We start from the raw sequence: 24,521 nt of genomic DNA, 5'->3' as shown, positions 1-24,521 counted from the left end.
CCCCTCCCCCACACGCTCGCTCATGCTCTCTCTCTCAAAAATAAATACACTTAAAAAAAAGTAATTTAATGAAGATTTAATAATTATTCTCAGATAGGACTTCATAGGTACCCAATGTTGGTGTAAAAGCCTTTTAAGGATCTCTTACAGCAAACGATACAGTCAGAGGCTAACCCTTGGACAATCACAAACATAACTACACGACAAATGAGGAAACTACCCTAAATTTATATAAGTGGGTATTTGTGAGTTGGAATAAAATTTGGATCTAAAGAGTAGTATATCCCGAACTATTCAGATGGAATTGAAGTCAGTATTTTCTGGAAAACTTGTGACTCAAAAATAGTTATGTGAGAAAGACACTAGAGTCAAAGATGTATGCTGAAAGTTTTAAAAACTGGTTTCATAGAATATAAGAGCTGAAAAAAGCCACATTTACAAATTAATACATTTAAAACCATTTTGAGATATAAAGTATGTAAGTTAAATTTAAAGTTTAACCTTACAATATGTAATGGGCTTTCAATATTTTTTCTTATATATTTTTTTTTAATTTTTTTTTTTTTAACGTTTTTTTATTTTTGAGACAGAGAGAGACAGAGCATGAACAGGGGAGGGGCAGAGAGAGAGGGAGACACAGAATCCGAAGCAGGCTCCAGGCTCCGAGCCATCAGCCCAGAGCCCAACGCGGGGCTCGAACTCACTGACCGCGAGATCGTGACCTGAGTTGAAGTCAGACTGAGCCACCCAGGCGCCCCTCTTTTAATATTTTTTTAATTTTTAAAATTCTTATTTATTTTTGAGAGAAAGAAAGACAGCATGTGAGCTGGGGAGGGGCAGAGAAAGAGAGACACAGAATCTGAAGCAGGCTCCAGGCTCTGTGCTGACCCTGATGCAGGGCTTAAACTCACGAACCACCAGATCAGGACCTGAGCCAAACTTGGACGCTTAACTGACTGAGCCACCCGGGTGTCCCATGGGCATTTAACTTTTTGTCTACATTTTTATAAGTTAACATGTTCGTTTTGACTAAAAACAAAAAACAAAACAAACAACCACAATTTTGGGGGCGCCTGGCTGGCTCAGTTGGTAGCAAGCATGTGATTCTTGATCTCAGGGTTGTGGGTTCAAGCTCCACACTAGTACAGAGATTACTTAAAATCTTAAAAAAACAAAACAAAACAAAACAAAACAAAACAAACTTTGGGGAATCTTTTTACTGAGAAACAGTAGAAAATCACTTCTTAATATTTTTATTAATTAGTTATAGGCACATAAAATCTAGCCTATAAATATCTTTTAGAAGTAGCTGATATAGGGGTGCCTGGGCGGCGCAGTCAGTTAGGCATTGGGCTCTTGATCTCGGCTCAGGCGATGATCTCATAGTTCGTGGGTTCGAGCCCTGCATGGAGCTCTGCACTGACAGCGTGGAGCCTGCTTGGGATTCTGTCTCTCCTTCTCTCTGCCCCTCCCCCACTTGTGCATGTGCTCTCTCTCTCAAAATAAATAAAAATAAACTTTAAAAAGATGAGCTAATATAACAAAATAAAATTAGCTAATATAATCCACAAGATTTGAATTTATACTTTACTCTTAAGATTTCTTTTGAAAACTATGGTGAAAAGTTTAGTGAGCAAAATATCGTACATAAAAAAAATGTACACTATATAAAAACTTTAAGATTAATGTGCCAAAGAAAATCTACCTTGTTGAACAATGCAGTGATTTCTTTTAAAAATGGTTATTTATTATTTTTGAGAGAGACAGAAACAGAGAGCATGCGTGCAGGGGAGGGGCAGAGAGAGAGGTAGACAGAGGATCCGAATTGGGTTCTGTGCTGACCTGATGTGGGCTCAAACTCACAAACTGCGAAACTATGACCTGAGCCGAAGTAGGACGCTTAGCTAACTGAGTCACCCAGGTTCCCCAACCATACAATGGGTCATTTACTTGACAGTTATCACGGAGGAAAATAAAATACAGATCTATGAATTAGTGTAACAAAACTTTATGACAGAAGTCTGCTGGAGCTTAAGAAGGAACTCCACGTGCACATGAGCTACAGACTATACAGCGGCATTTTAACTCTCTCTGAAGTATCAACCTGTACGTCACAAACTATAAAGTTTAGAATCACGAAGTATGGAAAACACTGATTTTAAATGTTTTTTTGATCCACATCCATATCCGTGGAAAACACAACCACGAGCGTGTCACTTCCAAGCAATCTCTCTGCACTAAGTCATGCTTCTAGAAGAATTCCAAGAGAACAGTCTGACATACCTGTATCTTTCCTCTTGCAGCGTCTGAGAAATAAAACCGTATTCTCTCTTAAACTGCACCTTCAGCGCCTCGATGTCCTCGGCCAGCTGTGCCTGGGTGTCCTTGATCTCCCTCAGCTCCTCCAGGATCATGGTGAGCTTGCCCTGGCTGTCCAGCGTGCCGGCTCCGCTGGCCCCGAAGGACTGGTTCCCGTTACTGTCGGCGGAGCCCGACGTGCCACTCGAACACTCGTCATCACTGCCGTACTTGGGTTTGTTCACAATGGTGGCGCTGCCCCCATAGGCCCGCGGACTCCCTTCAGGCCTGAATTCCTCCAGGGAATTTTTTAAGTGAGCGATGTTATCGGCGCTGCCAAACTTATTCCGGATCAGGTTGGCAAACTCCCTGGACTTATTGAAGACGAACACGGGCGGGGTGAGGGACACGCCCGGCATGCCCGATTTCCCGCACTCCGTGCCGTGGGGAGCAGTTCGAGACTTCGCGTGGGCATCTTTCAGGGAGTGCGGCACGTCCTTCAGGTTGTCTTTGGCAATGTCCTTTGCGCTCCTGGAGGCTCCATTCTGCTCGATCTCCCTGAGCTTTCTATGATACTGTTCTAACTTCTTCTGAAGCTGGGCAATGGAGTGAGCGGACTTCTGATTCTTCTTCTCAAAGACTTGCTTGATGCGGCCCGCCTGCTGCTTGTCTGCACTGTTGACTAGTTTCAGATACTCTGCAACATTGCCGTCGCGGGACGTCTGCTCGATCTTGATCTGCTCTGTCACCTTGAGAATTTTTTGTTTCAGGCTGTCCGCACTGAGTTTGACCTTGTGGAAGTCCAGGATGCCATCCGGTACGTCAAAGTTGAGGTTGGTGTCGGACCCCCCTCGGCGAATGTTCAGGGGCAGGCTTAGGGTGTTCATGTCATGTCGCTCTACCTGAAAGAGACAGGGAGGAAGCACTTGAAGACTTGAAGGCAAAGGCACAGTTACTGTGAGAGAATCTGGGCACACACTACAGACATACTTCAGGTCCCAGATCTTTAAACTGCAAGTATTCCTAAGATAAAAACTCCCTACTATTCTCCCAGTTGAACAGAGGACAGCCCAACTCCTTCCTGCATCCATGTGTACTATGAGATTCAGGTTTCCCAGGGCTTCCAATGTTTTGCCTGATTACATGTAATTGTCAGTTGCCAGGGTGGAAAATGCATAATGGGACAAGGTTACCCTCAGTCCTAGTTTCCCCAGATGCCCAGGTAACTAGGGTGCCTGCCATGCTCCACGCACGGTGAATTTTGACACTGTGGGAAATGCACCCAGTTCAGACCTCAATCACTTAAGAAGAAGAATGAGGGAAAAGTTCCAGCAGGTACATTCATCATCAACACAAGAAATTATTTTCTTACTGGAATCATTAAGCCGATGTGATGGGATAATATGATGCAAAATTAATTTTACTAACTGAGTAAACAGTACAGTGTGTACAGGTGGAAATAAACAACCCAACCACAACGGAAGTGATTAAAAAAACAGAACAGCAAGTGATAATACCCTGTGAAATGGCTTTCTCACTCAAGGGCCACCTGGGGAAGAAGTGCAAAGTATCACTGAGCACCACAGGTTTGTGCCGGGCAAGGGCAAGGGCAAGGGCAAGGGCTAGGGCTAGGGCAAGGGCAAGGGCAAGGGCAAGGGCTAGGGCAAGGGCAAGGGCAAGGGCAAGGGCAAGGGCAAGGGCAAGGGATAGGGAAAGGGATAGGGAAAGGGAAAGGGAAAGGGAAAGGGAAAGGGAAAGGGAAAGGGAAAGGGCAAGGGCAAGGGCAAGGGCAAGGGCAAGGGCAAGGGCTAGGGCTAGGGCTAGGGCTAGGGCAAGGGATAGGGATAGGGATAGGGATAGGGCAAGGGATAGGGCAAGGGATAGGGCAAGGGATAGGGACAGGGACAGGGATAGGGATAGGGAAAGGGAAAGGGAAAGGGAAAGGGAAAGGGAAAGGGAAAGGGAAAGGGAAAGGGAAAGGGATAGGGATAGGGATAGGGATAGGGATAGGGCAAGGGCAAGGGCAAGGGCAAGGACAAGGGAAAGGGAAAGGGAAAGGGAAAGGGAAAGGGCAAGGGCAAGGGAAAGGGCAAGGGCAAAGGGCAAGGGAAAGGGAAAAGGAAAGACGAAGGGAGCCTGGGTGCCAGGTACCATGGATATGTGTCTTGTTTGATCCTACCATGCCAAGTAAAGACTATGTTAAACCCATGTATGTACAAACTGAGACATCAAGAGCCAGGATCTGAATTCAAGTCACCCTTATGGGGTTCTCTGTCTGTGTCAGGACACTCTACCAAGGTGTCCCCAAAGGACTAAAGACAAGCCTTTGCAGAGTCTGAACACAACCTCGAAAGATTTGTAACCTCTAAACTGAAACATCTGATTTGTCAAGTTAACTACCTCTTGATTAGAATAATCCCTTGATACAGAGTCTCACTGGAATCAAATGGGAGACAATATTCAGCACAAGTTATTTTTTTTAAAGGAACAGTAGGCAGAAATAGCAAAATATTAATAAGATATTAACACACCTCACCCTGCCTAAGTGACCCAGACTCGAATGTGTTCATTTCCAACGATGAAGTATTAACACTCTGTCCCATGCACAATCTTGCCCAGTGCTTTCTCCCAGAGAAGGGAGCCCAATGGCATAGTGGGACACAATCCCAGGCTGGTGAGTCAGTCCTCCTACACAACTTACAAAAGTTTGTTAACATTATTTCTTGGCCCCTCTCTTCCAACACACAATTTTGCTATGAATAAGAGACACTGGGTGTTTTATCTGGCAGAAGAGTGTCACAAAGGAAAGGCTGGAAGTAAATAAATGCCAAGTCACTTGTAAGACTAGAAAAAAGGAGAAAGGAGTTCTGACGTCACCTGATCAAGACAGACGGGTGGGCGTAGGGAATAAAGAAGGTATGGGATAATCATCTTCAAGTCCTAGAGAAGACCAGAGGGAGCTCAAGGAAACTCTGTATCTATGGCTCACTAGTGAACCCAAACAGGAATGGGTTCAAATTACATTAACAGAGAACGCACTAAATCTAGAAAATGTTTATCTGGGGCAGACAGGGTAATCTGTGGTAACCACACAATCAGGAGCCTACAAATTTGTATCACTGCAGGGATTCACTGATCTGATCATGCTTTTCTACTTCTCAGAAACTTTCTTTGGCTCCCTAAAGCCTCCCATATTGAATAATACAACCCAGCCACTATAAGGCCCTAGATTACCTTTCAGGCCTCACCTTGCACCTAATGGATGCCATTCATCTCAAGTGAACCTTACAACCCAAAGTTCCCAGAATGTAGGGGAATGTCCTATGGATTTTCTCATATGAATGATATTCACAATGCCTGCCACCCATCCACTTCTGGTTATCAAAATCCCACATATTTCAGGGGCACCTGGGTGGCTCAGTTAAGCCGCTGACTTTGTCTCAGGTCACAAGCTCATGGTGTGTGAGTTCAAGCCCCGCGTAGGGCTCTGCACTGATAGCTCGGAGCCTGGAGCCTGCAGCCTGCTTTGATTCTCTGTCTCCCCTCTCTCTCTCTGCCCCTTCTCCACTTGTGCTCTCTCTCAAAAATAGATAAACTTAAAAAAATTTTTTTAAATCCCACATATTCTTGAAGCTCCACTTAAAATCCCATTTATTCCACGAAGCTTTCCCTACTCCATCAGAAAGCTGCCTGTTCTTTCTGTGGTCCTCCATGGTGCTTTCACGGTGCCACATGACTCATCCCCCCCCCAATCCCGGGTACAGGCTCCTTTAGGGAAGAGACTTGTCATACCTACACCTGGTCTGTAGTGCTAGCACTGTCCCTATTCACAGGAGACTATCGATAATGTTTGCCGAACTCAGATGACATCATTCTTTATTCCAGGAGAGTCACTCCGAAATCACTTAAGTTATATTTTAATAGAATCAAGACAGTGACCTTGGATGTTCTTCCCATACAGACCTGAACATTTCAGGCAGAGATGTTTTCCCCACAGCTGGGTAGTAAGTTTTATACCATTTCAAACAGGTTCAACCAAATGAAAACTTTTCTGGGGCACCTGGATGGTTCAGCAGTTGAGCGTCTGACCCTTGGTTTCGGCTCAGGTCATGATCTCACAGTTCATGGGACTGAACCCTGAACCTGGGAGTTCTCTCTCTCTCTCTGCCCTCTCCCCCACTCGTGCTGTCTCCCAAATTAAAAGGAAAAAAAAATGGAGATTTTTTCCGAGAATCAATGTGCAGCAACACAACACAAATACAAATAAGGATTTTTTTTTTTTTTTTCAAAGTAGGCTCTAGGCCCAGTGAGTGTGGAGCCCAACACAGGGCTTGAACTCACAACCCTAAGATCAAGACCTGAGCCGCGATAAAAAATGAGATGCTTGACTGACCAAACCACTCAGGCACCCCACAAATAAGGACTTTTAAACTTTAAATGAAGTATAACTTACATACAGAAAAGAACACATTTAATAATAAAACTCAATACTCAATGAACTGTCACAAACTGGACATACTGTATAACCGTGACCTAGTAAAAAACAGTAACAACAACAACAACAACAACCAGAACCGAAGCTCCCCGTGCCCCCTCCATCACAAGTACATCACTCCCATCTCTAGGGGTAACCGTGAGCCTCACCTCTAAAGGCATGCGTTAGTTTTGACCAATCATCACACACTCTTGTCTTTTTTGCTCCACTTTGTCTGGGACACTCTAAAGACCTCGCTTTTGCCCTCTGGAGCTCGAAGATCAGATTAAGTTATTTTTAAAAATCCACTGAAACCTGCTTGGCTCTGGAGAAGTCCACCAAGTTGGAAGATGCAGAGGCTTTTTATACCTTACCTTCCCAAATGCAATAGTAAGTCAGCTCCCGTTCTTCCTTTAATCCTCAGCCCCACAGCAGCTGGCCAGCCAACGCTGGTGTTGCAATGCAACGGCCTCCTCCCTTACAGACTGCTGGGCCAGGACAGCCTCGAACACCCAGGAGCGTTTGCACACAGAGAGCTGGCTGACTTCTGGCTCACTTTAAAACTATAACAATGCTTGGCATGTCCTCGACGGTCCAGGCTGGGGAAAGCAACAGCATTCAGAGCTCAAATCAATCACAGCACAATACCTCACTGCTTGTCAGCAAATCTCAGTTGAAAATGTCTGATGAGGGTAGAAGGTTGAAACTATTGTTGGGTCACACCTTTTTATAGCCTTTTATAGCCCTCGCTCTGCAGGGTAATGAAGGGCGACGTGTACACATCGTTACCAGATGCCCATGCATTCCCTAAACCCAAAGCGAAATTTCACATACGTGCTGGGGAGAAAGCTGTGGGCGTCCCCCACGTCATCCGGAGCCGGCCCGAGGGCAAGTGCACGGTGCAGCTGTCTCAGGGCGGGACCTAGGGCGGGACCCAGGGTGGACAAAGGTTCACGGATCACCCGGAGTCAGCGTGCACGTGAACTGTGCGGATCAGGAGATGCATGTTCCAGTTTCGGCACTGACAGTAACTAGTTACGTCGTTAGCTAAATCAGGTCACGTCTGTGGGCTTCAACTTCCTCATCTATAAAGAAACGGAACCATACAAGTCGCAGCTAACAGTGCAAATTCCATGACCTTTAATCCAAGTTATCTTTACTGTGAGACAGTATTGTGGAACAGTCAAGACCCTGGGCTCCAGAGACAGACTGCTTTTGTTTTCTGTCTAGGCACCGCTTTTACGAGCTGTGTGGCTTTGGGAAAATGATTTAGCCTCTCTGTGCCTCAGTGTCCTCTTCTGTAAAACGGAGATCATCTTTCTTCAAAGAGTTGTGAATGAATGAATGAGATAATACGCATAAAGTGCTTAAAGAGTTCCTGGCACAGAGAATGGTTTCAAAAAAGGTTTGCTACTATTGTCATTCCAATTTCATTTAAAAATGTACCTCCATGTAAAAACTGAAAGGAAACAAGCTCCAAACAATGGTTATTTTTGCATGGCGGGGTTAAGAGGAGTCATTCTTGTTTTTATGTTTCCATATTTTCCAATTCAAAAAAAAAAAAAAAAAAGAACATGAAATACCATTTTGGCAGAATGGATGCTATTTTAAAAAATGACTGCTAGCCCCTTTCAGTTCTCTTAGAATGACTTGGCTATTATTAGTTTACGTGAAAGGCAGACCACCGACATCCTAGTGAAAAGCCATCGCTAATAATGTTTTCCTTCCGGCAGCGGCAACATTTCCACGGTCACCTCAATGTTCTGGAACAAAGGCTACAGAAAAGCCTAAGCCCTGGACTAACATCAAAAACCGACACTGAGTCACCTCTGCCAACAATCCAAGGCTCCGATACAACGTAAGCGAGCTCACCTCACTCACTGGGAAGCCAGGCACAGCACAAAGTAATACAGTGGCTGCGGGAACACACTGTTCCGGCTTCCAAAGAGGGCTCTCTTCGTGACATTTCATATCTATCCCCTAAAAGCTCCAGAGGAAAACGAATAAAAGGGAAGGACAGTCAATGCAGGGGCACACCACCCGAACCCCACCCAAGAGAAGTGGAAAAGGGAATGCAGTGGGGGGGGGGGGGTTGGGGAGTAGGGGGGGATAGTGGGGGGGGGGGGGCGGGCCTGTGGGTGCCTGGACCGAAGCATTAGTCCCCGGAGGCTCTGGGGGTCATGGAATGGCCCGAACAATCTGAGGCACAGAGAGATCAGAACAATGAGGGGATGACAACTGCCTGCTAGACCCGAGGCCGGATACAATGGACCTTTTGCGTTAAGAAAAGCTGCCTGGGGAAAAAAAGAAAAGAAAAGCTGCTTGAGTTCAGTCACACTAGGAAAGAGTCAGTCCTTGAAACCGGCGGCCATTTCCTAGGCAACAGGTATTCCCCAGCGCACACGAGCGTGCTCTCACAGACAGGCCCACAAAGGCACTCACAGGTCTCTGTGGCCCGGGGTCCAGGCCCACACAGCTGACATTCTGTACCCTTACTCATTTTAGCCGGAATCTAATTTCAGGTCCAGAGGCAAGGCTGCTCCTGTGGCATGCCAATCAGAATGTGCTAGGCTTTGCTGTGGCAACAATGCCAAAATCTCAGTGGCAAGAAAGAAAGAAAGAAAGAAAGAAAGAAAGAAAGAAAAAAAAGAAAAGAAAAGAAAAGAAAAGAAAAGAAAAGAAAAGAAAAGAAAAGAAAAGAAAAGAAAAGAAAGAAAGAAAAAAAGGAAGGAAGGAAGGAAGGAAGGAAGGAAGGAAGGAAGGAAGGAAGGAAGGAAGGAAGAAAGGAAAGGTTCATTCTTGCTCGTGCTAACAAGACTGCTGGGCATCAGCTAAGGGACCCCAGCTGTGAGGGACCCCACCTTCTGCAGTGTTGCTGGTGGCCATGGCAGGGGACTTGGGGAATCGTTCACTGGGGCCTAAAGACTTCCATCAGAAGAGGCACTTATGGCTTCGTCCGCTCACTGTACCGGGCCTAGCTAACTTCAAGGGGGCTGCAGGACGGGGAAAGACAATCCCACCACATGCCCGGGAGGAAAAATGTCACGTTAGGGACACGTGTGGCATCTCATTTGCTAAAAAATTCTGAGATAGGTTCTACCGTTACTGTTTTACAAATGAGAAAACTAGGCACAGAGAAGTTAGGTAAGTTGCCTACAGGCACACAACTAGTGAACAGCAGAGTGGGGACTGAAATCCAGGCAGTCTGTCTCCAGAGCCTGCCTCCCTAACAATGACAGGGTACTTTTACTATGAGTCAGGCATTGTGCTAAATACTTTTTTTTAGCATTCATATATTCTATACACTAACCCTCTTTCATGAGAAAAGCCAGGCTGATAAACAAATAGATTTCTTGAGGTCCTCCACAGATAATGAATAGCTTAGCTGGGGCTACACTCTGACATATGAAACAGGTAAGACTTTGCAGGACCTAAGCTCAGCCACCAACAGCGTGAGAGCCTGCTCTGCAGGGGCCCTACCGGGGGCACCAGGACTTGTGTGGACGCCCTGGGTCTGGTTAAGACTGCTCTGTCAGCACGCTTACCCTCCTTCAGTCTGAACTTGAAAAATTCGTCCAGGTTGCTGCCTAACCACAGCGCTCATGTTGCTGGCTGAAACCACACCAATCTCAGGTTTGATACGGCCTGTGACATTCATTCTTCTTCACCCGTGCTTTAAAATAGGCACAGTGGTGCAGGCAAAGTAATTCTGAGGACAAAAAAAAAAGCCTACTGCTTTTACTGAAATCACATGCAGCATTTACAGTCACTAAGGGAAGAAAGAGAAGGAGAGAAACAGATGGTAAAAATCAGAGAAGTGAGATAAGAGACCCCTGGAGAAGAAGCCAGCCACGTCTAAGGGCCTAACAACTGAGGGGTTCAGCTCTGGACGCATGTGGGGAAGGCGCTCAGTAGATAAGTCATAGATCTGCCTGGAGAAAAGGGAAGACACTCTTCCCTCTGCTGGGTGATAGAGCAGAGAAAACAAGGGACTGCCTGGCATGGCCCTGTAGGGGTACCTTTTTTATGTTTTACCAAAGAATGCGAGCTTGTTATCACTTTGCTGCTAGTAATGCATACAGCACGACTAAGCCATCTTCCGTCTTGCTTTGTGGTAACTTGACGTGCGCTTGCAAAATGTCTCCCCACTCAGTGAACCCAGGGAAGCCAACCAAAGCCCTGAACCCCAGCACCAAACGCTTGGTTCTCTTGCTAACTGAGCTAACCTGCACTGGAGAAGTAATTCTGAAAGCTTGTTAAGCAGCCTCATAACGAGATACTAACACATTCATGTTGATACCTACACAAAGTAGTCAATACCTGTATTTTAGAAGAATGCCACTTTCCCTCCCTCTACATGCTAGAAATGAAAAACCTTAGGGAGGCCTGGGTGGCTCAGTCAGTGGAGGGTCTCTTAATTCCAGCTCAGGGCATGATCTCACAGTTCACGAGTTCAAGCCCCACCACGTTGGGCTCTGCGCTGATGGTGCAGAGCCTGCTTGGAAGTCTCTCTCTCCCTCTCTCTCTCTGCCCCTTCCCTGCTCTTGCTCTCTCTCAAAAATAAACATTAAAAGAAAAATGAAAGACTTAAAGATCTTCACATAGTATCCCAAAGATATTTTATTAGTAAAGGGACTTCATAAAATGTTTGTTCTAATTCGCTTAGACAAGGAACACACTTCCTTTTGTAGCTCAAGTCTGACAATAGTACACTACGAACTTTTAAAGAAGTTCATGGTGTACAGAACAGGAACTGAATCACTAGTTTTACCATAAAGGTTTTATTTCTCCTGCCTCTTCCTCTCTTAGCATCATGGACCAAAAAAATTCGACAGCATCAGGAGTTTTTAGTCCTTGCCTGCAGGTAAAGTTCACCTCATTACTCCGGGATTAAGGATCGTTTGGAACAGGGGACAGACTACGTGTACCTTTGCTGGCCCAATCCTTTATCCCAACACTGCGAATTAACAGATGCAGGAGATTAGACAAAGTGTTTACGGTTCTCAAAAACAAATTCTTCAAGAATCTTCAAGCACTTATGAACACTTGACACTGTAATTAGAAATAATTATCTTCTCATTAAGCCTCTACCAGGCAACAGTGGTAACCTACTTTGAATTACATGCACTAGAAAATACAGATGTCTTCAAAATAGCTTAGAACTCACTTTCAATTAATACAAACTAATCTCTTACAAAATTAGTCTGACCTGATAAAAATTTACTAGATGCCGTGTAATCTACAGAAGAATTAAATCAGAGGGGGAGAAGCTAGAAGGGACAGGCTAGGGTAACGAAAAGCAAGCAACGTACATTTAAATCCAACCGCAGGTAAAGGACAGCCATGGTCCCCTGGGGAGGAGACTGGAGAGGCATGTGAAGCAACACCAAAAGAGGGCTATTTCTTTTTCTTTTTTAATATTATTTTTGGGAGAGCACAAGTGGGGGGAGGGGCAAAGAGAGGGGGACAGAGGATCCGAAGTGGGCTCTGTGCTGACAGCAGTGAGCCTGATGTGGGGCTGGAACTTATAAAATGCGAGATCATGACCTGAGTCGAAGTCAGATGCTCAACCAACTGAGCCACCCGGTGCCCCCAAAAGAAGGCTATTTCCAAGAGAAAGAGTCTCTGGGCATCCTATCTATCTTGCCTCAAAAACAGGCAAGTTTGGGAAAGGGAAGTGAACACCTAACACCTGCCCCCCATCTCTACAGGTCGGGCATGAAGAACTCGGCCTTCTTGAAGGAAGGGCTCACAGTTCCTTCTGGTGGGGAGATATGGGATGGGGAGTTCTAAAGGGGAAGCAGGAAACCCCAATTTTAGGACTAAATGCAGAATGAACATCATTGTGGCTTTTAGTTCCTACACTTAGAAGAAACTTGGGGTGTGTGAGAACCCCTGGGTGCTGAACTAACCACTTCCAGGGTGCTGGAGTCCTTCCTACCATGGGAGTTACTCCCCCACCGGTTTCTGGCAGTGGGAGGGTCAGTAAAACCCTCACAGGAAAGGGACTGAGCCCTTGCCTTGAGGACTAGGGGAGAGGTAGAAATACCACATTATACCCCAAGAGAACCACCTCGGGAATCGAAGCAGGAGAGACAGCTCTGAAGGAGGAGAAAAATGGGTCTCCGAGGCCCTTAGCCAGTGAGCAGGGTTCTTGGGAGGAATGTGTGCTTAACCTAAGTTTCTGAATGATGACCACACAAAGCCAGCAGTGTCCTGCAGTCTTTCAGCATCTCCAATCCGAAGTCTTTGAGGATTTCTTAGGACCCTCTCAGAGGCACATGACAACAGCTAACTTCACCTGAGGGGCACTGATCTGCAACAGAAGTCAGACTGTCGGCACTGGAAGAATCTTCGTAGATCTCACTTGGCTTAATGCCCGTTTTAAAAAGCAATAGCTTCAATACGAACCCAAGTAACTTTTCACTTCAGTCCACATTCTGTTCATGAGAGGTACTCTTCACAGGAAAAGTAATTTTCCCTACAAGGGGAAGTAATTTGTCCACTGAAGTATAGCTTCTTAGCTAAATACATAAAGTAAATATAATAGTCAATATGATAGGGGTGTCCTATCAGATAACAATGTCTCCCTTTTTGCTAGGAAGTTCAGCCCAAATGAATAACTGTTAGACCTGGTGATTAGCATTCCCCTCCTTTTTAATTTTCAATTTTATTTTTGGATATTACTGCTACTCTCCCATGCTTTATCACACCCTCTTAGGATAAAGAGGTAAATGTGCCTCAATCTACAGATGTTAGGTAGGTCACCCTGCCTGGCGGTGAGCACCATACTCTTGCCCCCATATGTAACAGGGGGAATATGGTCAAACACATCCAGCTCATAAGCTGACACGGCTCCTTCTGTCCCCCATTCCCAGGGCACCTGGAGAAAGCCGCACTGAAGATCACAACTTGGCTTGTGTCCTCTGAAAAGTTGCTTAGTAAGATTGAGCCAGAACTTGATACTTGGGTCCCAAAGCACATTCCCAAAGCAAACCTAAACCTCCTTATTAAGTTTTTCTCTGCAGGTCAGGGTTTAATTTGGTTTTGGTACTATAAAAAATATTGCATGCGTACTGGGTAATTAGTACAGAATTTTGTTATAAACAGAACACAACTAGTCATCAGATAGGGCTTAGAAATAACATACCTAATTCTGTAGTAGAAAAAAACTGATCCTTACTAGTTTATTTCCCTTTTGCAATATGGAGCTTATTTCCTTTAAGCAATTTTATTTTTCCTAATGTAAGCCAGGAGTATTATCACCAACTAACAATTAGAAATAAAAATCTCCCTTAGTTCTACCAAAATAATAAATGGCATCATATTCAAGGAAAAAAATGTTCATGTCCATGAAAAGAACAATCAACATTTTAGTATTTATTTTTCATATGGAAGTTACGTTAGGCTTCAAAGGAGGCCAAGCAATGTAAAAAAACTCTGACTGCCTTGGGCCAAATAAAACTATCTTTTTAAAAGACAAACCAAGTCCTGTTCCTTCTGAAAATCTTTAAAATTCCCTAGACTAAGGGTGCCTGGCTGGCTCAGTCAGTCGAGCATGTGACTCCTGATCTCAGGGTTGTGAATTCAAGCCCCACATTGGGTGTGAAGACTATTTAAAAAAAAAAAAAAATTGGTAATAAAAAAAATTCCCTGAGGCGCCCGGGTGGCTCAGTCGGTTAAGCTTCCCACTCTTGGTTTCGGTTCAGGTCACGATCTCATGGTTCATGAACTCGAGCCCCACATCGGGCTCTGTGCTGACAATGCAGAGTCTGCTTGGGATCCTCTCCCTCCCACTCTGCATCTCCTGCGCATGCGCTCTCTCTCAGAATAAACTTAAAAAAAAATTGTTAAAAAAGAAACTAATACGTGAAATCCTCAGCAAAGAATTTAGAACTCTCTGGATCAGGGTCCTATCTTGGCCATATTCCAGGAGACTTGCCCATAATGATATTTTGAGCGCATCTATGCAAGAGGCACCAGAGTAAGGCTGGAGCTTTGTATACACTCTCATTTCATCCCCACGGCCCCATGAAGTAGGTATCAATAGCTATGCTTTACAGATTTGGAATGGGAAGGCATGAAATAGGTTGTGGTTATAGCTAGTAAGCACAGAACCAGGATTTGTACCAAAGCCTGTAAGCTTTCAACCTTCATCTTATTCCATTAATCCAACAAGCCTCTGAATGCTTCACGCACTTTCCTATTTCTGTGTGTTAAGTACCTCCTAGCTCCTCACCCTAGCGTGGCCTTGCATGCCTCCACCCCAATTTACCTTTCCAGGATCAGTTCAAACACTGTCGCTTCCACAAAGCTACCCCTACCCCCACGCTCTGCTAGAACAGACGGCTTCCTTTGTGCTCTCCCCAAAATTTGCATTTACCCCTTGAACAGTGTTTATCCTGCTAGGCATCTAAGTATTTATATAACATTGGATCCCCCTCCCCACCCCCCCATACTGAAGCCTCAAAGCTCAAAGGGATGCAATGTCTGATAAGCCACGTGTGTCCTGCCCCACATTCCTTCTTCAATAGGACCTTAGTCTCTTGCTCAATCAATGGTAGACAAACAGCCAACTGGGGCAGCCAGCTGTCCCTCCTGTTTACATTCTCTTGGTTGCTGGCCAGGAGGGAATCAAGGAGAACCCGTAGCCAAGAGGTTATTCAGGGTTGTATTCCAGACAGACTGGACTGCAGATGGTTAATGCCTCTCGATTCAAGCATATCAAAAATTCAGGAAACTGACGTGTCTCATGGCTTTCTGTTGTTCCAAACAACATAGGTGACCAACTAACGCATGACCCACAATGTACAGAATACACAGGCGTACGCTCTTCCTCCCTCAGTGACCTTCTCCCTGCCGGCATCATCCTAACTGTTGCTGAGAATCCACATGCTTGCTCCTTCTTTCACACCATGTTTTAACTCAATACGCTATTTGTGATGGCATAAGGATGCAGTCTTGGTATTGCAATAAATGAAAAACTTTTTTTGAAATAACATATCTACTGTGCCAGCAACATTATCAGGTGTAGTTCCCTGTCCCTTAGGAAAACATAATTCAATAGAACGTGAACACAAAAATAAAGAAGTCCTCTTATCCTCCAGAGTCTAAGGAGACAATGACTTGTTTTAAAGGACAAAAGGAAAGGGGTGCCTGGGTGACTCAGTCAGCTGAGCACCTGACTCTCGATTTCAGTTCAGGTCATGATCTCACAGTTTGTGGGTTTGAGCCCTGCTTCGGGCAGGCTTGGGATTCTCTGTTTCCCTCTCTCTCTGCCTCTCTCTTGCTCACTTTCTCTCTCTCTCTCACTTTCTCTCTCTCTCTCTCTCTCTCTCAAAATCAATAAATAAACATTAAAAAAAATAAAGCACAAAAGGAAGGGCTCCTGGGTGGCTCAGTCAGTTGAATGTGTGACTCTTGATTTTGGCTCAGGTCACGATTCCAGGGACATGGGATCAAGCCCCAAGTTGGGTTCCACGCTGAGCACAAAGCCTGCTTGAGATTTTCTCTCTCTCTCTCTCTCTCTCTCTCTCTCTCTCTCTCTCTCTGTCTCTGCCCCTCCCCTCCTCAGGTGCACTTCTCTCTCTCTCAAAAATAAATAACTACACATAAAAAAGAAAATAAAGGACACGAGCAGGCCTCAAGAAGAATGGTTCAAGAGAGGACAGGATCTTGGCAAAACAGTACAAGTTGATTTTAAAAAGAGAAGCTACTGGTTAAAGACTTAAGCATCATATAATTTTCCACTTGCTTCACATACATTATTTTATTTTTCCTTTCAAGAATATGAGATGAGAATAATTACTTTACAGATGGAAAAAGCAAGTGACTTGTCTGAAGTCACAAAGCCAATAAGTGGGAGAGCTGATTCCAGCCGGCTGCGAGGTCTGCGCTCTAACATTCCCACCTTTCACTGAGAGTCCTGCTGCCTTATGCCAGACCCTTTACTAGACACAAACATGTTTCCCACACCCCTCCAACCCTAAATTTTCATTCACTTAAAGCACTGTGTATCCATTAAATATTGCAAAGTGGAAAATACGTACCGGAGAGAAACCAGGAGACCAAATACTAACAAACAGCTTTAGGCAGTTCTTGGTGCCACAAGGCAATTACTGGAGATGTTGCCAATTTAACATTAATGAGTTAGAGAAGAAACTAGCTTAGATCCCAAGATATCTTGAATACAAAATGTAGCCCGCTTCTGTTTTAACCACCGCTACTGACTCTCCATGCCAGTGAAACATGCCAGTTTGTACAGAAAGCCCCTCCTCTGAGTACAGCCCTAGGAGGCAGATAATAATCAGAGGCTCTGCTATGGGGATGAAGCAAAGAGGAGGCTTCTTTCTCCCACAGACACAGCAGTTTAAAAGCACTGAAGATTTGTATTTCAGATACAGGACAGTCCTCTAGGAACACACTGCTTTGTAATCTGGAAAAAAGGAAACTACAAAAAAATAAATTGAACTGTGGATTGTGATTTTTAAGATAAACACTATACTGTGACCTTTCTTGGAACCCACGTCTATATTTGGGGTGACGATATTTCCAGAGGGAACAGCCTTCCAGGGCTCACTCACACCTGCAGCAACCAGCCAGCTGAGATTCACAAGAAAGCCCCAATTCCAAAGCCATGTGTCCTAAACAGAGGTTAATTGTATTATGGTGGTAGCATATGTTCATGGTTAAAAGCAGATACAGGGCCAGACTGTGTAGGTTCAAATCCTAGCTCTGTCACGTTAAATGTATCATCGTAGGTGAGCTGCTCATTCTCTCTATGCCTCGGTTTCCTCATCTGTAAAGTGGGGACAGCAGTACCCACTTCACGGGGTGACTGTAAACTTGAGATGAATTAATATTCGTGAAGTGCTTGCAACAGGGCCTCATACAGAGTTAAATGCTCTAAGTATAGGCTATCGCTTATCAAACCCAACATACCCAGACAGGTGGGAACTTGGGAAAAGTCCAGAGCCAAGAGCAATGATGCTGCTGTCACCACGATCACGCTCTTCCCGGAGAAGCTGGTAACTCCCTCCCCACTCCACATCATGGAATCTGCTTATGTGTGCACATGCATCTTGCAGCGGAGACAGGATGGGGAAAGTCAGGCAGAATCTCAAAGCACACAGGAGGTCCCTTCAGAATCAAGTTCCAATGAATCTGAACTAACTGTAAAGAGAATTTTTCAAAAGATGCCCATTCACCCAAAAGCAGAACACCTAAGTATCTGAGTGATCCAACTTTTGAAAAGGTACAAGACCTCAAATGACTAAAACTTAAAATCTCAATATCTGATCCTTAATTTTTTTTCAGTATCATTAGTCTTCTATGTTGCTACTTAAGTGAAACTAGGACTCTAAATTAAGGCCCTAAAGAGACATTATCTAACATTTCCCTAAGTCTTTAAGCAAAACAAGGAAAAACTGTGTCAGAAAAACCTATCTAATTATTGTAACTTGCTACTTCCTGTAAAAAAATAAAAATAAAAAAGCCTCCCAAACTAATTCTTGAGAGTATTATGTCACGGAAGCTTGTTTTTACAGATGATGCGGGGGGTTTTTTTTGAACTGGGTGATAGTTAACTCCATAACCTTATCTATCAATGGCATCATTTGCTAATTTTGCCCAGGTTCTCTCCACCCCTGACTCAAGCTGTCACCAAATCCTGTTATCTCTTTGTCCAAGAATCTCTCCCTAGATTGACCCTTCCTCCCTCTCCCCAGATCCACCCACTGAATCCAGACCCTCACTTCCTATTTCATCTACACAAAGGGCAAGAGTTTAAATGGGTTTCACTGTGTTCAGTGTTTCATTTCCTCAATGCAGCCACGGAGAGTCATTATACTCATCTTCTTCGCATTATAACGCTGCTCAAGACGTACAACGGCTCTTCCTCTCATAAAGGAACTGGGTTCTTCCTCCTGCCTGTACTTAATCCCTGAGTAATTTTTCCTACTCCAACTTGCCTAGGTCTGTCTTCCTCCTACCACCTCCCTGACAGACTCCAGGGCTACGGTGCATTGAATACATTTCTGCACTTTCTTTCCACCCCAATACTTACGTCATTCCTTCTGGGCACACCCATTCTAAGACCTCGGTCTTACCCACATCCTACCATCCCTTCAAGATTTCTTCTATGAGGCCTTTCCAAAGAACTCCTGCCCAAGTTACTTCCGCTCCTCCCGGATTCATTCTGGCCCTTGTTAATACTACTTATTTTATTCTCCTTACTAGATCTTTACGTTGCTGCAAGTATTCACTTTTTTAGATTCTGTACAACAGCACAGAACTAGCAGTATCACCGACTAGCAAATATTTATGCAGCCAGCTTCTTTATGCTATAAAGCAGTATATTCCAAATTCTGAATGAGACCCACAGTAAGAAATATGTATTTACCAATATATACATACACATGTGTGCATGTATACATGTATGTAACTTTTATGAAATAATACTTGTATTTACTACATGCAATCCAACTTTATAAGCATATTTTTAAAAACAGCTCATTTTTTGGACCACTGCATATTAGGAAATTATAATTAATTTTAATTTAAGGGTATGTTAATTTTATTATGTAGAGAATGTCCCTGGTTTTGTATACATGTCAGAAACCAAGTACCTTAATGTCTACGTGTAACTTACTTTGCAACAGATTACATACACACTACATAAAACAAATATGGAAAATTTAATTGTTGAATCTTGATATGGTAGATGGGTATTTGCTGTACTCTTTCTTCTACTTTTCCATATAAAAATATAAAATGATAGCTCTTATGCATTAAATTTATTCCATGACCAATGAATGGGACTCAATCCTGTTTGAACTAGTGCTTTATAACTGGGAAAAAGACAAGCCACATGTTTCTGTGTCCGATAATTAAAGAGGCTCTAACATACTGAAGAATGTCCTGTGGTTACTTCCTGGCCAGTGGGGTCAATAAAGGATTAAACTTTCCAGTGCTGAGTCCACTAATCTCTCCTACAGCATTCTTTCTATGAAACTTTCTATGAATCATTACTAAGAGTAACATATCTGATCAAGGAACAGTTTCTTACTTGCAAAGCTCACAGACTTAGAGTTTACCCTAAAACTTCTCAAGAAAAAGCTTTGTGGTTTTCATCAAGGCTTTAAGAGGACTATACCTGGAAACAGCAGAAGTTCAAGGCTATGCACCGAAACTGCAGACCTCATAATAAGCATGTGCACACCTTAGAATTTTCCCCTTCCTTCTCCTTTAAGAACTGGTTCTCAGGGTGCCTGGGTGGCTCAGTCTTGGGTGTCCGACTTTGGCTCTGGTCATGACCTCATGGCTCGAGGGTTCCAGGCCTGCGTCGGGCTCTGTGGGCTCTGTACTGACAGCTCAGAGCCTGGAGCCTGCTTTAAATTCTGTCTCCCTCTCTCTCTGCCCCTCCCCCACTCATGCGCACTCGCTCGCTCTCTCTCGCTCTCAAAAATAAACAAACATATAAAAAAGATTAAATAAAAATAATTGGTTCTCATAAAGGAATAATTTCCATGAACAGAGAAACACCTCATTTAATGGATACTGAAAGAGAAGTTTTATAGATGAGTGAATGAAATCTCTAGATAATTAACATTCTTACCATTTAAGGGCCAACATTTTTAAGCCTTGCTGATGTTGGATTTCTAAACTGCTAAATTCCCACGACTTCTTCCCGATTGACTGGGGCCATCCATATGATCAGGTGTGAATTGTGACAGAGCATCGTGAAGTCAGGAAGAATCCTAGACCAGGTCAGTCGGGGACCTGGGGGTCTAGTGAACTCTCCAGTCTTAGGTCCCTCATTTGAGAAAACAAGGTGGATGAAGTCTGTGACCTTTAAGGCCCTGGAGGCTTTTCTACTTAACAGTTCTGTTACTGTTAGGTCTGTGAAGCTCGCAGCCCTCAGCACATACCAAGTAACAAACATCGAATAGGTACCCTTCCTTATTCTCTTACTATCACTACCAAAATGACGATTAAGCAAAATGCAGTTAAAAACCATATGCGGCAAATAAAAAGAACGAACAGCTATTCACACACAACATAGACGAATCTCATTGTGTCACACTTCATGCTGTATGATTCTTGTGATGTGGAGGTCGGAACTGCTCTTGCTGGGGAGCAGAGGCAGGGAGTGTGATCTGCCAGAAGGTGGCACAAGGGAGCCCTAGGGTGCAGACAATGGTGAGGCGGGTGGTGGTTAACGTGGTACACACAGGTAAAAATCATCCGACTGCACATTTAAGATGTATGTACCTGCAAGTCATTCCTTAAAAAAGTAAAAAATACAAAAAAAAAAAAAACAAAACAAAAAAACAAACCTTTAGACAATGAAAATACAGGGGCTGTCAAATTACTATTTTATCTTTACAGTACTTATAACATTGAAAATAAATGAATGTAGACTAATACAGCATTGTATTATATACAATTGTACTGTTCAGTTCTAGCAAAATAAGAACTTTAACTTCATTAGTGTCAATTCATACTGCGTTTTGTCAGCTCTTTAACGTTTTTTAAAAAATGTTTATTTATTTTGAGAGACAGCGAGTGAGCGAGCACTGTGAGTGCAGAGCCCTATGCAGGGCTTGATCTCACAAACTGTGAGATCGTGACCTGAGCTGAAACCAAGAGTCAGACGCTTAACCAACCGAACCACCCAGGAGCCCCCAGCTCTTTAATATTTTTTAAGTTCCTGAAGCTTTCAAGACTCTGCCTAATAAGTATTTATTCTTACTACCAGAATATAGCAGAGCAAATGCACAAAACACAGAAAGCAAAGAAATCTGTATGGTATACTAGCAAAGCACTAATATCTGTGGTTATAACTAATCCCATTAGGTTTAGATACAAAAATATTTAATCTTAAATTCTGCAAAATGTAGCAACATCCAAAACACCATGCTGATGCAGACTGCAAATGACCTGGTTCATTACATAACAGTTATTTAGAAAGCCAATGTTTCTCTAAGAGGCCGAATTTAACTATAAAAGCACACAAAGTCCAATTAGAGCTTATTCACTTACTTTGAACCAAATGTTTTTATGATAGTTAATGGAATTGATTTAGACCAAATGTTTTTATGATAATTAACAGAATTGACTAATTTAGTTTAATGGAACTGATAGTTAATGGAACTGATTTAGGTTCCACCAAGCCCCCCCAAATACAGGATTTCTACTCAAAAAATGTTTCCTTGTCTATCTTTTGTGAGCCAGGCAGTATGCTAAAAGCACCAGAGTCAGAAAGGTAAAAATGACAAACTGTGCCTCTGCCCTAGGAGCTCCCTCTCTGGGCAGGGAGACACATGGAACTACAGAAATGCAGAACAACGTGAGGAATAAAGAGGCAGAAAAAAGTAACTAGAAGCCTTCAAGGAGACGGCTTCTAAGAGGATGATATTTGACTTGGACATAGAAGGGGCAGCTCAAAAATCAGCCAAAAGAACCTAGCAAGGAGCATAATGTGTCCACAGAGGCAAAAAGCAGAATATTTGGGAAACTGTGGTTTCTTGAGGTGTCTAGAATTTAGAAGGACTGAATCAGGGTACAGTTGAGAGGGTTGGGGCAAAAAAGACATGCAGGGCAAGTATCTGTGAGAGGGAGGCACGGGACAGAACACAGACCCTCCCGCAGCTGGCTGTGTGAGCCACACTAGACTGGACAAAATACCAGGTGAAAGGGGAAGCCAGGGTTTTTAAAGTAAGTTGGGATTTTTTAATCATAAAAATACTGAGAAATAGAGATCTTGAAATATCAAAAATGCAAGGGAAAAAAAATCACCCATAACACCCTCCCTTAATTAATTTTTTTTTAAACGTTTATTTATTTTTGGGAGACAGAGAGAAACAGAGAACGAGCAGGGGAGGAACAGAGAGATGGGGGAGACACAGAATCCGAAGCAGGCTCCAGGCTCTGAGCTGTCAGCACAGAGCCTGACGCGGGGCTCGAATCTATGAACCGTGAGATCATGACCTGAGCCGAAGTCAGTCGCTCAACCGACTGAGCCACCCAGGCGCCCCAACACCCTCACTTAAATACAGACACTGTTTAGACTCTTAACTTTTTAGAAACACAGAACTGTGGTTATGTTGTACACAGAGATTTCGGATACGGTTCACGTGCTGTGTATACAGAGACGTAAGAAGGATCCGCTAATCTGTAGGATTTGGTCAATATATGCCTGTATACTCACACTGCATTGCATACCAACACTAAGCGGGCCTCTGTTGGAGACACAGAGATTCTATAACCAGACCCACTATTTAAAAAAAAAAAAAATCATTTGAAGCTAAGGATAGCTGAGTTCTCATCTAAAATATTATCTGTCACATAATAAGCAATTGGGCATTTTGCCTCATACACACATGACAGATCATTTATTCCATCTCTACTCTCTCTTCTGGAGACACGAGGGGCTACACACGTTCCAATGATTGCCGCCCTCATGCTTTTTACCAGAGGGCTCGACAGATCACAGAGGATAGAATTTTTACGTAAAATGCAAGAAAAGGCAGGAGTTAAAGATGACTTCCCTGAAGGCTACGATTCCTTTGGTCTTTTATTTATGGATTGAAAGGAGAAATCCTTCAACGTAGGCCACAAATCCTATTCCGCTCACTCTAAGCCATCCATAGTTGGAAAGTATCCCAGATTCTTCTGGCTATAGGAAAGCACCACAATGTACCTGTGTATCTACAGTATCTATTATGACTCAGATTCTATCTGAAAAAAATTTAAAAATCCAAATTAGATTAGTAAAAGGGGAGAAGAGGCATGTGAAGAATAGAAAGAAAGCCGTCTGGGAAAGTTTCAATGTCAGATGCTTTTTCCTCTTTACTGTCAATGGTAATGAACCAAATCCTGGGTCCATACCTGGCCTAGAACCCTAACTTCCCAATGAGATCACAAGAACTCTCAGACAGGACACCTGTTCTGAGCATATTACAGAACCACCTAGGTGCAGAATTACCATCGAAAAACTTATTAATTTTATGCCCAGTCGGAAGACTGCCTTTCTTAAGAGGCTTTACTCATACCTAGTTCCCTAAGATACATGAACGATGGGGTTTTCTTTTTGCCTATACTGGGAAAGCTGATGAACTTAGTAAGACTCCAGGGGCTGCTAACTCCATAACAGTATTCCAGTGTGGTGCACTTTATTAATTCAACAGAGTCCACCTACCTTATTCAGCATTTCAAAATGTTAAAGAACCATCTGTTCAAGATTCACCAACTGCGAACATTATGAAACCTCATTCAGCCCAAGATATTACTCTGAATTTGATGAACTGAAATGTCTTTGATCTCTACACTTGATGCTTCTGATGTCATCTCATTACTCTGGATGTTGTTATGACTGATGTTCTATCAATAAGGCATTGTAAATATATCTATACGTATGTCCACAATCCTTGTGTCAGAGAAAAAATGCTCACCTGCTTTTCATCCTGGATAAACATGTAGTCAACAGTCAGTGAATATACACTTCATATTACAGGATTGACTCAAAGTGTTCAATCATATCTAATCAGAAGCAAGGGTATGTTTATCTTATTAAGGGACACATTTTTCAAAGGAACCAAACTTTATATATAAACAGTGGGAAAGTGACAAACATAATTAGACAAAATTAAACAATAAGCAGATTTGGGCACCATCATTTATTTTCCACTTATATAACATCTTTCATCAAAAATTTCAATAAATCTTGCCAAGTGTTCAGTGTTCGTGT

At 43.4% G+C, this 24,521-nt stretch overlaps 1 protein-coding gene across 12 annotated transcripts in view; it reads right to left on the bottom strand.

The window, feature by feature from the left end:
- The window catches only part of TMCC3 (transmembrane and coiled-coil domain family 3), a 299,493-nt gene that overhangs the window by 17,122 nt on the left and 257,850 nt on the right, over nt 1-24,521 (bottom strand). For 9 of the 12 annotated variants that reach the window (XM_058741772.1, XM_058741778.1, XM_058741773.1 and 6 more), the window contains exon 2: nt 2,284-3,200. In XM_058741772.1, coding sequence (XP_058597755.1) covers nt 2,284-3,200 — 917 coding nt within the window. Of the gene's footprint in view, nt 1-2,283; nt 3,201-6,942; nt 7,071-7,146; nt 7,572-7,606; nt 7,629-24,521 lie in introns of those variants that run through there. The other 3 variants (XM_058741779.1, XM_058741774.1, XM_058741771.1) reach the window with 3 other exon arrangements.

This window comes from Neofelis nebulosa, chromosome 8, assembly GCF_028018385.1.
Source record: "Neofelis nebulosa isolate mNeoNeb1 chromosome 8, mNeoNeb1.pri, whole genome shotgun sequence".
NCBI lineage: Eukaryota > Metazoa > Chordata > Mammalia > Carnivora > Felidae > Neofelis > Neofelis nebulosa.
This window is presented reverse-complemented; position numbering and strand designations above follow the sequence as displayed.